Source organism: Montipora capricornis, chromosome 1 (assembly GCF_036669925.1).
Source record: "Montipora capricornis isolate CH-2021 chromosome 1, ASM3666992v2, whole genome shotgun sequence".
NCBI lineage: Eukaryota > Metazoa > Cnidaria > Anthozoa > Scleractinia > Acroporidae > Montipora > Montipora capricornis.
The window spans coordinates 24,248,303-24,265,802 of NC_090883.1; the positions used below are offsets into that span (position 1 = coordinate 24,248,303).

The following is a 17,500-nucleotide window of genomic DNA, read 5'->3' on the forward strand; positions in this document are numbered from 1 at the left end:
ACAAGAGCCATTATGGCTCTTGACTTCGACAACAATCTTTTGCCCGTCGAGCCGAAATCAAAGTGAGATGTATTTCTAATATTTTGCCAAGCCAAGTGTGGTGTAACGTACAACACTGAAACCAAATGGAAAATTCTCTGGTAACGTATGGGTTCAACAAAGATAGAGAAGGAATCGAACAGCTTAAAGGGGCTAGGTCACGCAATTTCAGGCAATTTCAGCACTGATCGAATGGTCATAGAATTAACTAAAATATCAAAATAACTGTTCAAAACTATAGAAGAACTCTAACAAAACACAAGGAAGCCAAGAAAAAACATGGATGGACAAAACTGGAGAAGATTGAAACGGATTGAATTTGGGTAAATTTGAAAAACGTCGGCCCACCTTTTTTCAGTCTATATCAAAATGTCATTTACAAAGCTGGAAAATCATTCTCAGTTGTTGTGTGGCCGTCATTTGGCAAATCAAAGACTCTTGCTCTGCCAATTTGACGTTTAGAGCTAATAATTAACAAAATTAAACAAAATTACCTAAAATAGCGTGACCTAGCCCCTTTAAGTGAATCTGTGATCTCTGTTGTCTGGCTATTTGTATTTATTTGTACTCAACTCTCTACAGTCTTCCGGTAACAATTGGCAATTTCACTAATTCTTGTTAACCTTCACTGGCGCCGAAAGTCATCTTAACGCGAATGGCGTTTTAGTGGATCTTTAAACAAAATACACCCTCATGGAGCTCAAGAATGGAACGTCAATTGGACGAAAAAGACAGGCGGTGAAAATAAATATCTGGAACCTTTAAAGCGATGAGTAATGGTCTTACGCAACAAAAACTGTCAGAGATTTATTTAATTGCATTGCATATGCTTTGTGACACGCATTGTGTGTCTTGTTTGCATGCACGCAATTGAAATAGGGAGGGTTTTTTGCCTCTAATAGCAAATGTGTTGTTTGTTTCAATAATTTTTTCGCTGGAAAAGGTTTTTGTGAGATTTCCAGCCTTTGTGAATTTTAATATCATGTTGTGTAATTTTCGAGCTTAACGAATTTTAGGCTGTTCCAGGCTCCCAGACATTAGGGAAAGAGAATGGAAGCCTGTAACAGGCTAAACAAATTTGCATACGTGGGTTGAAATGTGATACGGGAGGATTTTTTTGGTAGTGCACTGTAAGCAGCGCGTGCATAAGTCACGAAAATAAACAGGTCTGTTGGAAGCGTGCTTGAGTTTCAACAAAATGAGCCCCAAAATCAGCAAAACGATGGCATTACCTGGTGATAAATAACCTCGTCTTGGAGAATAAATTTTTGACTTTGCAGAAACAATGGTCAACCTCAAGAGTTGGGCGATTGTAAACACGCCGCGGTAACTTGATCAAGGCGCCCGCTGAATTCGATGTGCGATTTACTTGTGCAGTCAAAAGTACAATAACAAAATTGAACGTAGCAAAAATCTCCCAAAATGTTTTTCGCTGATGGTAACTTTTTGTATTCGCAGTTCAAAATTAAGGTTGTTTTCATGCGGTAAATTTTGTTGCTAATGGCAAAATATTTTATTCTCGATCGACCGTCCTGAAAACTTCCTTCTGCTCTTCCTAACAATTGTGTATCAATATTTATTTACTTTTACATTGTTTACATTTTTTTAATTTTAATCTTTATTTAACCACGGTACAATTCATCAGCAATATAAAAGCCATATGTACAATTAAAAATTTTAAACTAAGTATAGACGATTAGAACCCACAAATGACCAACTCCCAACGTCAGTGGCTTCATAGCTCAGTTGGTTAGAGCGTCGCACCGGAATCGTGAGGTCACGGGTTCAAACCCCGTTGAAGTCCTGAATTTTTCAGGCTTCTCTACGCAATTGTAAAAATTGCGTTCATAACTGCGAAGCTCATAGCTTCACTTGAGTGTCCACATTTCAAGTTGTTTTTTTTAGTGCCTGGAAATGCGCATAACAGTGAAAGTCGTTTATATATTGCTTGATTCAGTTTTCTCGCTCCAATAAAATGATATTTTGGACTGGTTGACTGAGATTTCAGTATGAAACGAATGTTACCAAGACCAATATTTATATACCTGAAGGTCCCGCTTGAAGTCCTCTTTAACAAAATGACAGACCCGAAGAGACAATATAGCAGTCAGGTTTTCAGGTTTGAGGAATCCGTCCATGTTTTATTTTGGCAGCCCAACTTTTCTTTAAATTTTCATTTTCCGGTGGAATCTTCTGTTTTTTTAATTTTAATATGTGTTCGAAGTCTAGACATGTGTCTAGTTTCATTCCCCTCGAAAGCGTAAAACAGCAGTAATTCTTGTTGTGAAAAAGCCTTGCTATGTATATTGAGCAAGATCTGAAAGCTTCGTCGGCGAAACAAATACGTTTGCTGAAGCATCAAAGACGTCTGTTGCAGAAGAAAGAAAGCGAAAAAGAAAAGAAGGTACGCTTGTCGAATATTTCTATGTCGCATGTTCAAGGTTTTTGTCTCGTTTATATTTGCTCTGGCAGATTTTTGCCGCCTGGTTTGATTGACCAGAGAGTCTACAAGCATTAAGTGACTTGAGTTTCTGTCGCACTTATGGCCTACTTGGCCTACTCAGCTATTGAACCACAAGACCGGTTACCATAGTCCATCTTACATTTGAATTTCTTGGAGCAGAAAGGTCACACAACATTAAGAAAGTGATCGGGGAACAAAGAGCTTGGTAAGGTCGAACACGTTTTTTGACTATTGCTACGTCATAACACGTCATATCCAAGATGGCGCTCTCCAAGTCACGAAAGAGGCAACTTCAAAGTGCTCTTGTCACATTTTTACAGGAAACTGGACAAAACGGCAATTATTTTCGAATTCCTGGGAAAACATTTTAGTAATTTAGAGAAACTTTTTCTTGGCCGTACTTGCACTTTAAAATAGAATTTCGGTCCTATGCTTCTGTTACAAAGTGGAATATTTTTTAGGTCACCCATCCAGATACTAACTCAGCCGGACAGGGTTTAACTTCAGTGAACTTTTGTATTACAAAGCTGTCAGATGCTCAGAGTGCACGCTAAAACTTGCAGTGAAAGGAAGATGTGAGGGAACTTGCAAATGATCAGCATGTCAGCCTAGAAGCCAATGTTTCTCGATTCCCTTTTATTTTCTTCAATCTTTCTGGGTTTAGTACTTTGCTAGTAACCACATGTCTTCTCAGGGGTCTATTTACCTGACTTCTACCATGGCACTACAATGATATACAATACCAAAACAATATCGTGTACTATTAGAGCTACATTTTACGCAAAGACAACTTGAATCTCCTGGAAGACAAAACGCAGCTCAGTTGACAATATGGAATAAAGCGCTGTGTTACTGCACTACCACACGTACGCAATGCGTGCCTATTTTTCTTTCTGACAAATGATTAATAGGCTGGTACCCAGGTTTTTAACCTCAGAAAAAGATCTGCTTTGTCGTATGAACGTGTGAGCCAAAGGGCCTCTGCTGGCACGACTTCTGGGTGACCCCTTAAATGGTCTTAATGGCCCCTACTTGAAAAAATTAACTGGAACGCTGCAGTTCAATACCACCAGGAGCCCATCTGGAGCGTGCAACTTCCATTCAGCGTCTGTAAAACGGCGTTTTCACAAGTAGGTTTATTTTTAGACTAGCCCTTCCCGCGAATTAGGTCAAAAACCAAAGGCAGTTCCGGTTCGGTGACCCTATGACGTCAGCGTAATTTATTGTAATTGGTCATCGGGCTCCTGTGGGAGTCTCATTAGCGGGAAATTCAATCTAAAAATAACCTTACTTGTGAAAACGCCGTTGCACGAAAATAGGTAAGTTGCACGCTCCGGGTGATGGGCTCCTGATACCACCCAATTCAGTGACTTCTTTTTGTGTGTAATGTGTACCACAGGCAACCCAGTGTAAGCTTTTTGGAGCTTCTAGTTTCTATTAGTTACAAGCCTGCTTTTATATTTTACTCTAAGCATCTAGGATTTTCTGTTGGTATCTATAGTGTATTACAAGGTTTACTATTTGTGGAAACTGCTGAGTCACATCAAAGAAATTTCTGGAATATTACAGATTGTAAGACAATTCTAGAGAAGTCTGGAATTGTATGACAAATAAACTAAAAGTAATTCTGATCCTCATAACAACAACAACTGCCCATAAATGAGAAACATCCACTTCCGGTTGCAGTACGTCGCTCAAAAACGCCTTTGCTGAAGCTCCCTATTGTTTTCGCCGAAATTCGTCGTGGCATTTTCGGCAAAAAGTTCTTTGTCTTGACTGTATTGTCAAGGTTTAGTACTGCGTTTCCAGATTACCATAACGTGATGCTGCGTCGGATCTGAGTCTGAACTGCCAGAGCCTGGTGGTAAAGTTCTTTCGCTCCGACCTGTACTATCCACTGCTGCAGGAAATTATCTCCAGATAGCTATAAAATGTTGCCATGACTTCAAGTCGGCATCGTCTTAGTTGAAAATCTTTGCTCTGAAATACCAGCGTATTTCCATAAAGTTCCTAAGCTTACTGTATTCTCCTGTCCTTCGGTAGCCATTTCCTAGCCAGTTTAGTGTAACTTGATGCTAAGGAAGCATTCCCTTCGCCGAAGATCTTTCACGATGAATCACCAGTGCCTTTTCATAAAAGCCTGTTTCTTGCCTGTAGCTAGCTACAGCTAATGACGCACAACAAAGCTGAAACAGCTGTCTAACAATGCTAATACTTGGACTCATATTTAATTTGGTATATTTATTAATCAAGAGTTAATGCCCGCTACAACGTGGCCATAGTCCCGTATATGAGGCTTCAGTTTGCTCGAGCACATTTGCGCGGTGTTCTTTGCTTTTAGTATATACCACTAAGCATATTCACCTCCAACCTCGGTCCCAGGGTCTTCATTGTCGTGGAGAAGAGAAGGGTCTCTCTCCTCATCGAAAGAGACCCCCCGGGAACGACGTTGATTCACCTCGAGACGATTTCCGCCGACGATGTCGTTTTCACCATCCAAACAGAAACGCTGCTTAAAAAAACCTCAAAACTGCATACATGTAAATGTAAGATAGACAATGTGCACATATTGCGCGTATTTGGAAAGCTACGTTTTCGACATCTGCGCTAAAGCCCAGTCAACACGTATCCATTTTCATTTGAAAACGGACGTTTTGTTCCGTTTTCGAAAAATATATTCGTCCACACAGTCCACGTGTATCATTTTCGCTCGTCCACAAGCACCAGTTTCTGTTTGAAAACGGATATTTTTTATTTCGATTGGCCTTCAATCATCGTTAAGTTCTCCCTCTCTTCCTCGGAAATCACCGAGGACTTTTACGTACTGACAGGAGCCCACTAGAACCCTCAAGGCCTTGCTTTAAGTCATTAAACGCTCCAAGCTTCAAAACCGGAAGTGAAAGTAACCTGATTATATTGAGCCGTGTTCTCCCGTAATTAGCTTGAACATTTTACAACAAGCTTGAACAATTGAACTGAAGACATGCGGTTAAGCACGGAAGAAGCCCAAGTAGCATTGAAGGAAAGGCCATGCGTCTGTTCGCCATGTTAAATGAGAGGTTCCGTTTTCATCCGTCCATAGCACAGCGGAGGGAAAAGGTGTTTTCAAAACTCCCCACTCGTGTGGACGGAAGGCCTATCCGTAGGGAAAAGTTGCGTTTTCAAATGAAAACAGGTATGTGTGGACAAGGCCTAGAACACCCAGCAGTCGTTTTCAAATTCAAGCCTGGAGAGCGTTTTAAAAAAATATTTCAGATTGGTGTGGTAAGGGGCCTAAAGGGGCAGTATCAAGGGCTGATTATCCCTGATATTTTGACCAAATTTTCAGTGACTTCTTTCATTTATGAATTGCTTCTGGATTACCAGGGAGTGATACAATCAGGTAAATTTCACACGCTAAAATGAGCCACAGTAAGTTATTACCAATTTCATCGAAAGTGCAAGCCGGCAATCACAGAAAAGCTCAGTGTTCACACACAAAATACGTTATTTTTTGTCCAATATCACTGATTTTGAAGAAGACACAACTTTCTGTTGTACATTTTCTATCTAGCAACTTGCAACGTTTGCCCCCTGGCGATCCCAGAATACTTTGCGTATAAAGTGGATCTCAGATTCATTGTTGATCCCCTAAAAGAACTAAATGGCGGGTGACATAAAACTGGGTACTTTATTACACTTACTCATTCACAAGTTACAATTCTTGCTTAGTTCTGATTGAATTTAGTTTCCAGTCCTGAGCTGTTACTGCCAGCTCTTAAAAGCCACTGTCGGCTTATATATCTACACTTCTCTAAAAAACAACAGTATAGCGTGCATCCCATGTTTTGGATTTTAACGCGAGGGGCGTCGCGGAATATGACGAGAAAGCGTTCCATGACAATCCTAAAATGGCTGAATGCAAAACCAGAGACAAATACACTCAAAGGAAATATGTGAGTTCTGCTCGGGAAAAATTGTTCTTCTCGTCGCTTGGTGCCGTGGGGTAAGCGGACACTAGTGCATCCTGAAAAGAAACACGAAATTAAAAGAAAATGAATCAAATATTCTACCTTACTCTACTTAGTATAAAGACGCAAGAACTATTCTCGCTTCAGGCTCTCTGTTTGCTTGAATTCTTTCAAGCACGACTGGTAATCCAAGATGGCCATCAACAAAATCTAATAGCAACACAAAGACGGAACCCTTAAAAGTACTTACAGGGCGAGAAAGGTGACTGGGGATTAAAAAAATTAGAATGACAGACCACGTCTTTTCACATATTCAGGACAGATTGCCCTTAAATTTGGATTGCTTTAAAAAAACTCCTACTTTGCAATAATTCACTTGCAAAGTTATTAACGGACAGTTCAATAAGCCAATCACCACAGAAACAGTGTACAGACTCCTAAAGTGGGGCTTTCTTTCTTTCCAGCTTTCAGAGCGACATTAAACAATTTATGCCTCCTTTGTCAGTCTTTTAATGCTTATTTCCCTGGCCTTTATTATATAGATACTGATGAAATACCAGGATTTCTCCTTTACTTAAAAATCATATCTTCATCGCGCGCAGTGAACACATCATTTTTATCATACAGGTGTCGTCATGGTAACGAACACGATTAGCCAATAAAACGCGAGCTTCCTCTCCATTGTACGGTACTTTTGTGCATTAATATAATTCTTATCTACTACATTAACATTTTTGCTGCAAAATTTTTCATTATCATGATTTGTTTTTCATAACTTTCATATCTTGTTTCATGTTACACAACATTTGTGTTTTAGCGGTTGGAGACCACTTTTTCATCATTTCGAAAATGAGTAAAACAAGTTGTTTTAAATCTGTACATTTCATCAATATCTATATAGTAAACAGAAAATTATATGGCCGCTTGGGGATACGAACTTTCTCTTCTCGTGCTGAAAGTATCTCAGTATATGATTCATTTCATATATCATTTCGTTCATTGATTCATTCCTCACGGGAACATTAGAGCCCACAAACGGTCAGCTCCCAAAGCCAGCGACTTCACAGCTCAGTTGGTTAGAGCGTCGCACCGGTGTCGCGAGGTCACGGGTTCAAACGCCGTTCAAGTCCTGAATTTTTCAGGCTTCTCTATGCAGTTGCTAAAATTGCGTCCATGACTGAAAGGAGATACGATTCATTTCATATATCATTTCGTTCATTAAGACTATTTCTGCAAGAAAAAAAATTCCCTTAACCTCAATTCTTATGAATGTTCTAAGAATGAGTCCTCCGCAGTTTTGTTGGAAAAGCAGAAAAAGCCCATCATACACGCCCTTTAAGTAACCACGAGTTAAGCAAACCGTTTTTATACGCTACTGACACCAATTAGCCATGTTTAATTAATCTGGGTTTATGAAGAAGTCAGTCGAAGAGAAAATATAGTACTGGCTTTTCCATAAGATTCACATAAGTTTTACATCATATGCGTTGATCAGTACTAAATTTGAAGTCGATAAAGATCAGTTCATATGAAATGTGAAGAAACTTCCTTAACTAAGCAGCTTTGGTGTGAATGAGGGATAACACTTGTGTACGACATAAGAACGGGCAGGGGAGCAACGTACAGAAACCCTTAAGTGAAGCAAAGAAGCGGTTTTTTGGACGAAATGCTTAAACTTTACATCAAGATACTGGGTTTTGGTCCAAAAGCCTTTGAACAGGATTGTTATAATTTTCAACAAGGCAAATAAAGTTCAACTCGCATAAGATACAACAGATAACAGTCAAGTGAGTTGATTATCACGTGAGATTTGATGTACAAGCTGTTGTAGATCTTCCAGTAGACATCTCTGACTTTCCGCGCGGGATGGAACATACCCTGCAGACAAATACAAACTCGGTGAACATAAAAGATGCATTAATTAACACATTCATCGCTGGAAAATAGTTAAGTCGCCCACTTATTTTAGTTTATCTGAAACGCTGCCAAAATCAAGAATTACAGGCACGGCGCCTTAGGACAGGCGTCGAATGGCACAGCTTGTTGGGACTCCAGAACTTCCTGCCTTTAAGGCAAGTCCCAAAGCTCAAATGGCGTCCAGACGTAGCCATCACTGATTATTCTTGTTCACGTACACGTACGACGCAAGCATAAGAACAAGAAACATACGCAAATGCAGTAGCGTTTTGATAATTGGTACCTTTCATTAGAACAAAAGACATTAATTAGCAAGAAGCTAATGCGCCTGCGTATGCTGCTTATGCTTAATGCTTGCGTCGTACGTGTAAACCGTCCGTTAGGGTGAGGGTTTCAGGTAAGTGAATAATCTGCTAGCAGAGAATACACCAAATCTGTAGATTGCATAACACGAGAAAAATTATTTCATCGCATGACGCCGACACCAGGAATCATAGCCTGACTAATCATTGCTTCCTCACCAAAACGCACTCGCCTTAAAAGCTACGTGCAAAAAAAAAAAAACCGAGGCCTCGCATATCCGCATATAACTATTTACCAATGTAAATCAGGGTAAATCAAGGTTGCTTTTGCTTATGTCTGTACATGAATCAAGATCCCATTTATACCAGATTGGATACATACATACATACATACATACTTAATTGACCGCTCCCCATAGGGGCTTTTCAGGGCCAATGAAACACAACGAAACGACGGAACAGAACAAAAACAACAACTTTTTTAAGAAACCCAACTGGCCAGAGGCAAACCAGTTTGCTATTTACAAGTGCAGCTGGGAAGTTGAACCAGGGACTAACAGGATCAAATTCAACGAGTGGTCAGAGCGGGTCTTGAACCCGGGATCTCCGGATCTCGAGGCAAGCGCCCTAACCACTGGGCCACACTGCCTGCATATGAAGGTCGCTGCCACCGGGTGACATACTGCAGTTACTTTGCGGTTATTTCACCTCCCTTGTATTGTAACTGTGTTATGAAGGGAATCACCTGACGTAAATTTTTTAACTACACAGAATGTTTCACGTAGCAGGTTTTCACAAGACGGTAAGCACATGAAAAGGCTTCAGAGCTATTGTTGTGGGTCCTGTTTTGAAGCCTTCCTCTTGACCTTCCTTGAACACGAAGAGGCGCAAAAAAAGAGGGGGTAACTTACGCGCAATGCACCCGACTCACCCAATAGCCTTCGCAATATAACCAAAGGTGTTGACAGTGGCTCTTCTAATGGCCTTTTTGTGTGCCTTCAAGAGTTCAAGCAGCTCGAAACAGATTCGCATGCTCTGCTCCTCTGTCGGCAATTCTACCCACAAGATCAATGCAATTCTCTTGTACCTTCTCGTGCCTTAAGAAAAGAATTATTTACTGAGATATTCTCAAATTCAAAAGAAAGTGTTAAAAGAAACCTTCTAAGGTACTCTTTTTTGTTTTTGTTACCGACACTACCGGAAGTTTCTAAAAAAAAAAGATGACGACGAAATGTTGTCTTTTAATCATTGAATGTTCCTGTTTTTGTTTTACTATCATATTTTCAAGGCGTTTTCCAAATTAAGTAAATTGATTTTTAATTGATATCGTATCGTATCAAATAAACGTTGATGGAAATTAAAAATAAATGCTGTTTGTTGTTGCTCATTCTTTCCTTGCATCTTTCACTTTCATTTACCTACGTAATTACATGTAAAATAATATAAAGACATCACAATGTGCAGCACATATTAATTGGAAAACACCTCAAGTGCCATCTTATTATCTTAGGCGGGGGCAGATGTAGTGAAAACTATTACTAGTTATAGTGTAACGTTACGATCAGTGTCTGAACGGTTTTCAGATTGTCAAAGTCCCTTCAGTGGCATCAAGAGAGCGTGTAAACCTTACAGAAACTGGATCAACAAATCTCTCCTTACTACTTTACAAATGAATCAACTAACGCACCTTAAGAACACCCAGAATGCTCCCCAGAACTTCAGGATACTCCTCTCCAAGGTACTCATACAACACCACTCCCATTAGCTTTTCCTGTAAATAATCAAAACAAGTCATCAGTGCCTTTCTTTTCAGGAAGTGGATGCCAAGATAATTTGATTACATGCACCAAAGACAAATGGTTAAATAAAACTAGACAAACCAAAACAAGATCAGCAGCATCAACTCAAGCTTACAACATCAAACAAATGCAAATTTACCTCCCCACAGGTCATCATGATCTGAGCAATCCTTGAAATGAGATCAGCAGTCTGCTGTCTGACCTTTGCAGACTTGTTGTTCAACCTCCACAAGATAGTACCACAGATCGGAGGTCGTGAGTATGATTTCAATCGCTTACCAAGAGCATTTACCACCGTACCAAAACCATTCAGCATGACAATACCCTGGATAAATAATAAGCAAAATTTTAGTCTTCCTGACAATCAGGTCTTTATTATAATTTATCTGAGTTTGAACCCATCAGGAATAATAATAATAATAATAATAATAATAATAATAATATAATAATAATATTATTATTATTATTATTATTATTATTTAATATTTATATTGCGCATTTTCTATATAAATAATCAAATGTGAATGGTGAGGTGCAAACACGGGTGAGCTGCTCCAATACTACATTTTTCTGTGACTGGGTTTCATTTTGTTAAACTCAGGTTAATTAAACATGTCTCGTTGGTTTGAATGGGGTCTTGTGCGCCCTAGGGAGTTAGTGAGTTTTGACCCACGACACGTGACACGTTCTCCTCCAATCGGAAAACGTATTTGAGTTGGGAGGTATATCAAGGATGCATGATGCCTGGAGGAATTGCCTGAAAGACCTATGACTACAACAGAAACGAAAGGAGAGAGTAAGAGAACGACAACGATTAAACAGAGTACCAGTAGTAGCTCAAGCTTGGTAGAAAAAGTGACTCCACAAATTCTTTCCTTGGCCACTAAACCGTTTGTTATTTTTACGGACGCGTTATTTCAAGTGGATGCGTATTTATAAGAAGTGGTTTAATCTTCAGGATGAAACTCGCATTTTTTATTCTAAACTGGAATTAAAAAACAATTATTTAATTGACGAAATAGTTGATTTGTTTGTTTGTTTGTTTGTTTTGCTCAAAAATGCGAACGAACAAGTGCTTTTCTAATCTGTTTGCCCAACTGTCTTTTGACTGATGTGCCTCGACAGTGACCAGAACATTTTGCCCTTCTCTTATAAACACGTAATCGCAATGAGTTCTCGTAAGATTAGGGACAAATATTACCAGCTTGTGTTTTCAGGAGTTTGTTTAAAGCACCTAAAGGTAATTGTTGGAGAGGATCTTGTTTGAAGTTTCGTCCTTTCTTGGTTGCATTACCGAATTTTTGCCGATTCTTGTTCCAAGCCAAAATGTGAATGATCTCGTTTTCAGAGATAAAGTGGAATAAAGAACATCAGTAAAACTCTTTCTTGACCTTGAAATGACTTGAACCACCGCGCACCGGTGGCTCAGTTGGTTGAGCATCGAGCTGCCATGCGGGAGGTCGTGAGTTCGACTCCGGCCGGACCAACACTCAGGGTCTTAAAATAACTAAGGAGAAAGTGCTGCCTTTGTAATAACCTCCGCAAATGGTTAGGTTTTCGAGTCTTCTCGGGCCCCATCTCACAAATATCGATGATGTTCACAACAATATTCACACAATATTCGAGAAGAGTAGGGGATGAAGTTCCCGGTGTTGTGGCTGTCATTCGTGAGTGTATGGGTGGGTGGGTATAGCAGGTCTACATCAGCTGTATAGCTACCAATACTTTAACATGCTCGAACAAAATAAAATAAAATAAATTTTCTATAGAAGATTTTGAATCTCTGTCCAAATTCTGAGGTTTCCGAATTACTTACTGGCTTCCTGTAGGACCTTCATTGTTATGCAAGCGACCAATCAAAAAAATAGTTCAAAACCCATTATCCCAGACTCTCTCCGGGCGCTCACCCGCTGACAAAAATGTCCAAGGACTCTGGGTACGAGACTGAGTAGACCCTGGGAACGAGGTCGTATGAGAGTCTACAATAATACAATCGTTAGGCTATTAGTCTCTCCCCCACGGGGCTTTTCAGGACTAAATTTACAATACTTTGTGGGGGACTTTAGCCAGACTGCTTGTTACGCAGTTTACAATTGATTTTATGTAAGTGAAAGATGCCCCCGTCCAGATAAGGTTAGACCACAACACCGGGGACTACGTCCCCTACTCTTATCGAACAGTGAGTGGGTTCTTTAACGTCCCATACTATTTAATTTCCAACAAAGGTTATAAGACGGGACCTCCGGTTTACAGTCCTTATCCGAGAAGACTTGAAAGTCTAACCATTTGCAGATGTAATTACAAAGACAGCACATTCTCCTCGGTTATTTTAAGACCCTGAGTCGAACTCACGACCTCCCGCATGGCAGCCCGATGCTCAACCAACTGAGCCACCGGTGCGCGGTTTGATTCCCAATGACATGTTTCACCCTGAAATTTTTTACATGGCATTAATTTTATCTAACTATTGTATATTCCTGTTGAAATTACGGCCGTTCAAAATTTACAGCAGTACTTTCAATATTATTGCAAAATATGTTGATATTTTCATTGTTGTTCTAAATACAACGTGTGCAAGGGTTTTATTTATATTTCTATTTTTATTGTGTTATTGTTAACATAGATAAGTTGAGTTGCAGTGCTTTGAAATAAAAAACTACAACTACTGCTGGGTTCTGAACATGGCAATCTGATACAAATCTGCAAACTATGTATTATATTGACTATACAAAAATTTGGTTTTATCAAAGGAGTTGATAATCTAAATCGACCACCGTACAGGGATTCTGTGGTCAATTTACATTATCAACTCCGTTGATAAAACCAAATGTTTTCATACTACTTCCCCACCGACGAAGCACCACAGTTTCTCTAGAAACTATCTCCTTTATTATATTGACTGTCTCGCTGGCACTTAACGATATCTACTACTAGTGCTGACCTTTCGAGCTGTTATTGGTGTAGTTATGCATGGTAACGAAAAAAAATTGAATGAAAATCGTGAATTTCTTCTTTGTGAACATTGCGTCGGATTTTTCTGAGAATTTCTTTACATTCTCTGTTTTTCTTCTAACGTATCAGGTGATAAAATACTGCGATGACAGTTGGAAAGGAAGGCGCAGTGGCCACATGGTTAGTGAGCTCGACTCCGGCTCGAGTGGTCCGGGTTCGGGTCTTGGCGGACACATTGTGTTGAGTGTTCATGGGCAAGACACACTCTCACTGTGTTCATGGGCAAGACACATTCTCACTGTGCCTCCTGGTGTATAATTGGGTCCCGGCTAATCTAAAGCTGGGAGTAACCATGCGATGGACTCCCATCCAGGGGGGAGTAGAAATACTCCTTGTGGCTTCATGCTACAGAAACTTGAGGTAAGTGTCGGCCTGATGGGCCTTCTAGGCTCGTAACAGACTTTTCCTAGGACAGTTGACATGTAAATAAAAGTATTAATTGATTCATGGATTAGTGCTGTGTTGAAAGAAAGAAACACTATGTTCCCTAGTCCTGTTCCGGGACTCCCTCTTACCCCCGCCCTGAAAATGGGCCTGGAACCCAGGCGGGAAAAGAGAGAGACTAAAACTTTGTCAGCTGCTTACATTTTTAGTTTAAGTCAATTCCATTATTTTTAATTATGCAAATTAGGTCACGTGACCTCTATCTGTTTAAAAAGCTTGTTTTTGAAACGGCAACACTTTTGCGTATGTTCTCAATTCTTTTACCGGTTGCATAATGTTAAGGCCGATTAGTATATCACTTGCTTGGCCTTTGTAAAATAATTAAAAACGAAGGCCTCAAGATGGGATAAAACCTCCTTGGGGAACTGGATCTAGTTGAAAAAACCGTTTATTTTCAAAAACAGTAAAAAGTCCAAAAAAGACCAAGCACAGTTTTGTAGAAGCTTGCATTACACATTGTCCTAAACCAGTCCGGTTTAATAACTCGCAACAAAAAGTGTTGCCATTTTTGTCTAAAGACAGTTTATTGTTTTCTGGCCGCGTGCAGTCACGTGACAACATGAGCGTATTTGGAACATACCAAATTGACAGAAACCACACATGTATGTGTCTGGCAAAGTTTCATCTTTCTAATGCTTAAGTGCTCCGAGTTAGACCACCCCCCCCCCCCCCCATCACGTTTTGATTAAATCATTGTTTACCCATGCCTTAATTTACCTGAGCTTTCTATAAACTATCCCTCCATTTCTTTTGCTTTGCTTTGCTTTACTTTATCGAAACGTAAAATTTACCTTTTCCATTGTAGTCACTATTTGTTTCTAGAAAGTGGGTGTGTGATAAAGGAAGACCGAAGTCCCAGAAAACGGAGACCGTGCCCCAAACTGAACTTATTCAACAGAAAATAAGTACAACACCAGTTTACCGGGCAACCAATTTCTGTTAAAATGAAAAGCCAGGTTGCCCGAGGAAAAAAACAAAGGACAATCCAAACAAAAATAGAAAATTACTTACATAAGCAGCACCCGACTCACTTGTCGGTTTTCTGTTGTCAACATCCGAGAGTGATGTGGCGTTAACAATAACTAAATTGCAGCAGTTGAATATCTGTAGCTCTTACGAAACATTGTCAGATAGGAAAATGCACTATCACAAACAAGCAGGCGATGGACAACTTAAAGCCAGACTTCAGAAAAAGAAACTAAGAACTATTGGATACTCAAGCTCCATTGCCATTAGAAAAGGTATTGGGGGGGGGGGGGCGGGGGGTGGGGAAAAAACCAAAAAAAGATTCATGCAAGGGAAAATGCCAAGAAAAAACATTCACGCAAAGAAGAAGGTAAAGAAAAAAAATTCATGGCGAAGAAAGGTCCAACTGTGACTTTTATTTAATAATTATATAATATTTTTCAGTGTCTATTAAAAATAATTATTATTCAAAATATTCTTGGGGCCTTACCCCAGGCCCTGCTATATTATTATTAATAAATAAAGACAATTAGTGTACTGAGGTGTTTTCCTCACACTGAATGAAATGACAAATTAAAGGTGACATAAATTAATTCACACTACAATAGCCAGAAATGCAATTCAGAAATCAACAATATTACCAGGCACAATATGAATAAACAAAAATCACTACAGAGGGGCTGCGTTGGTGAATGGAGTACGGCATCATTATGATGGGCTGTGGGAGAGGAATTCCAGAGGGCAGGGACTGCAAAAATGTACAGGGAAGCCGTCCACTCCAAGTGGCTTCCTCCTCTCTCACTGTGTGTACAGTTTCGAAAAGATTTTGCATTAAAAAGTGGCCTGTATCCTTTGATCTGTTGTGAGTGTAGAATAATTTATAAATCACAAAAACATAGATAATGAATCAAGATTTCACTGTTAAAAAAAAGCAATATTTGTCTAAAAAAAATTCGTGCAGGGGGTTTCACTTGGAAAAAAATTCCTGCACAAGCAGTGCGCGAAAAACAAAATTCGTACCAGCTAAAAATCCCCCATCCCCCCATCACTTTTCTAATGGTCCGTCCCTAATTGCCCACCCCCCTTCCCCCCCCCCCCCCCCCTCAAAAATAAAATGGGCCATCCCTGAATCATAGGGGGTTTCCTTAAGGCCCGGGAAAACGGAACAGCAATGTTGAAACCGCTTGCCCGAGACTTTTAGGGTAACCCCCTATGATTCAGGGATCACCGTTTTGAAATGCAAGCACATGGCAGCAGTGCAAAAACATGTTGAAACAAAGTTGAATCGATGTTGAATAACTTTAAAAGCGTTTGAACTTTGCTTCAACAACTATTCAACATTTTCTTTTATTTTATTTTTGCGAATGTTGAATGAAGCTGAAGACGCTTGCCCCTTCTTTCAACATTGTTGGGTGTGTGTCTGCGTACTAATCGGTCTTCACTAACGTATACATGTCCGTATCCATAGGAACTACCGTGGCTGCAGCTTGGCACTGAATACCGCCCTGGTCTCTCGTGCAGTTTTGTTGAATCAAATGTTAATGATAGTTTGAAACCGTTTTCCCACCCCAGCGGACAACATCGTTCAACATATGATCATTCAACAAATCGAAGGGATGTTGAAGCAAGAGTCGTGTGACGAAGCAATGAATGCAGCGGTATTGGAGGAACTCAACTATATTTAAACTGTTCAATAAGGGTTACAATGGCGGTCAAAAGGTGAAAAGGCGAGAACGTGTTCAGTCCTAATGACGTAAACAATCACGGGATCTAAATACAGTCACGACCGCTGACCGGAAATCACTATGCATAACAAATAAGAACTAACAAATATCAACAAATCTATTAAACGTTCAGAGCACTGTTCAAACTATTCCACAAGTCGAAGCCGTTTGCCTGGGCTTGATATAGACAACCAAGGATTTATCAGGGCAACCTAATTCACGGATTTAGTTGCCCGGCTTTTAAAACAGGGATAACCTGGACTTTATGTTTCCACCTACCCAAGCCTGTATTTGGAAAACGAAACGAGACCTAAAACGAAGAAATACTTAATTCATAGTTGAATTTTCAGTTCAGTTCAGTTGAGTCTTTGTCAGTTTTCAAATACGGCCTGTGTGTGTGGAAAACGGAGACCCTTCGGAAATTTATCCCTTTGTGACTCGACAGTGTGCCAGAGGGATGTGAAGTGACAAAGTCGATGTAACAAACGTTACTTGTTCGTCTAGACAGCACTGAACGAAAAAAGACCTTTTCACTTGTACACCGCCGGTTCAATGCTATGTCAACAAGTATGAGACCTTGACTACAGCCATTGGTGGACCTAACGGAAATTTAATATGAAGATTATCTCGTAAGCATCGCGCTCAAGGAAGCTTGGTTGAACTGAACTTAGGTCTGCTGTTAACATTTTGCGTCTTGGCAGATCTTTAAGCGCGGTTTCAAGAATGGCGTTCATGGCTGTACGCATTATCTTCGTCTTGACTGCCTTCCTATTTCAAGTTGAAGGGCAGCATGGCACGTAAGTTGGATACGTAAGTTGGATTATTAGCGAATGGCAATAATCGAGGTTTTGCATTCTTAAACCTTGATCTCTGTTTCCTTTGA

The 17,500-nt window shown here is 39.9% G+C and overlaps 2 protein-coding genes across 11 annotated transcripts in view; one reads left to right on the top strand and one right to left on the bottom strand.

Annotated features, from left to right (window-relative positions):
• Positions 1-17,500, top strand: part of LOC138031574 (uncharacterized) — a 91,856-nt gene that overhangs the window by 59,095 nt on the left and 15,261 nt on the right. The window lies entirely within an intron of this gene.
• LOC138032331 (splicing factor 3B subunit 1-like) overlaps positions 6,160-17,500 on the bottom strand; it is a 40,163-nt gene continuing 28,822 nt past the window's right edge. The window contains exons 5-6 of the mRNA XM_068880020.1: positions 7,392-7,630; positions 6,160-6,509 (exon numbers count right to left, since the gene is read on the bottom strand). Coding sequence (XP_068736121.1) covers positions 7,576-7,630 — 55 coding nt within the window. The 3' untranslated portion in view covers positions 6,160-6,509; positions 7,392-7,575. The remainder of the gene's footprint in view (positions 6,510-7,391; positions 7,631-17,500) is intronic.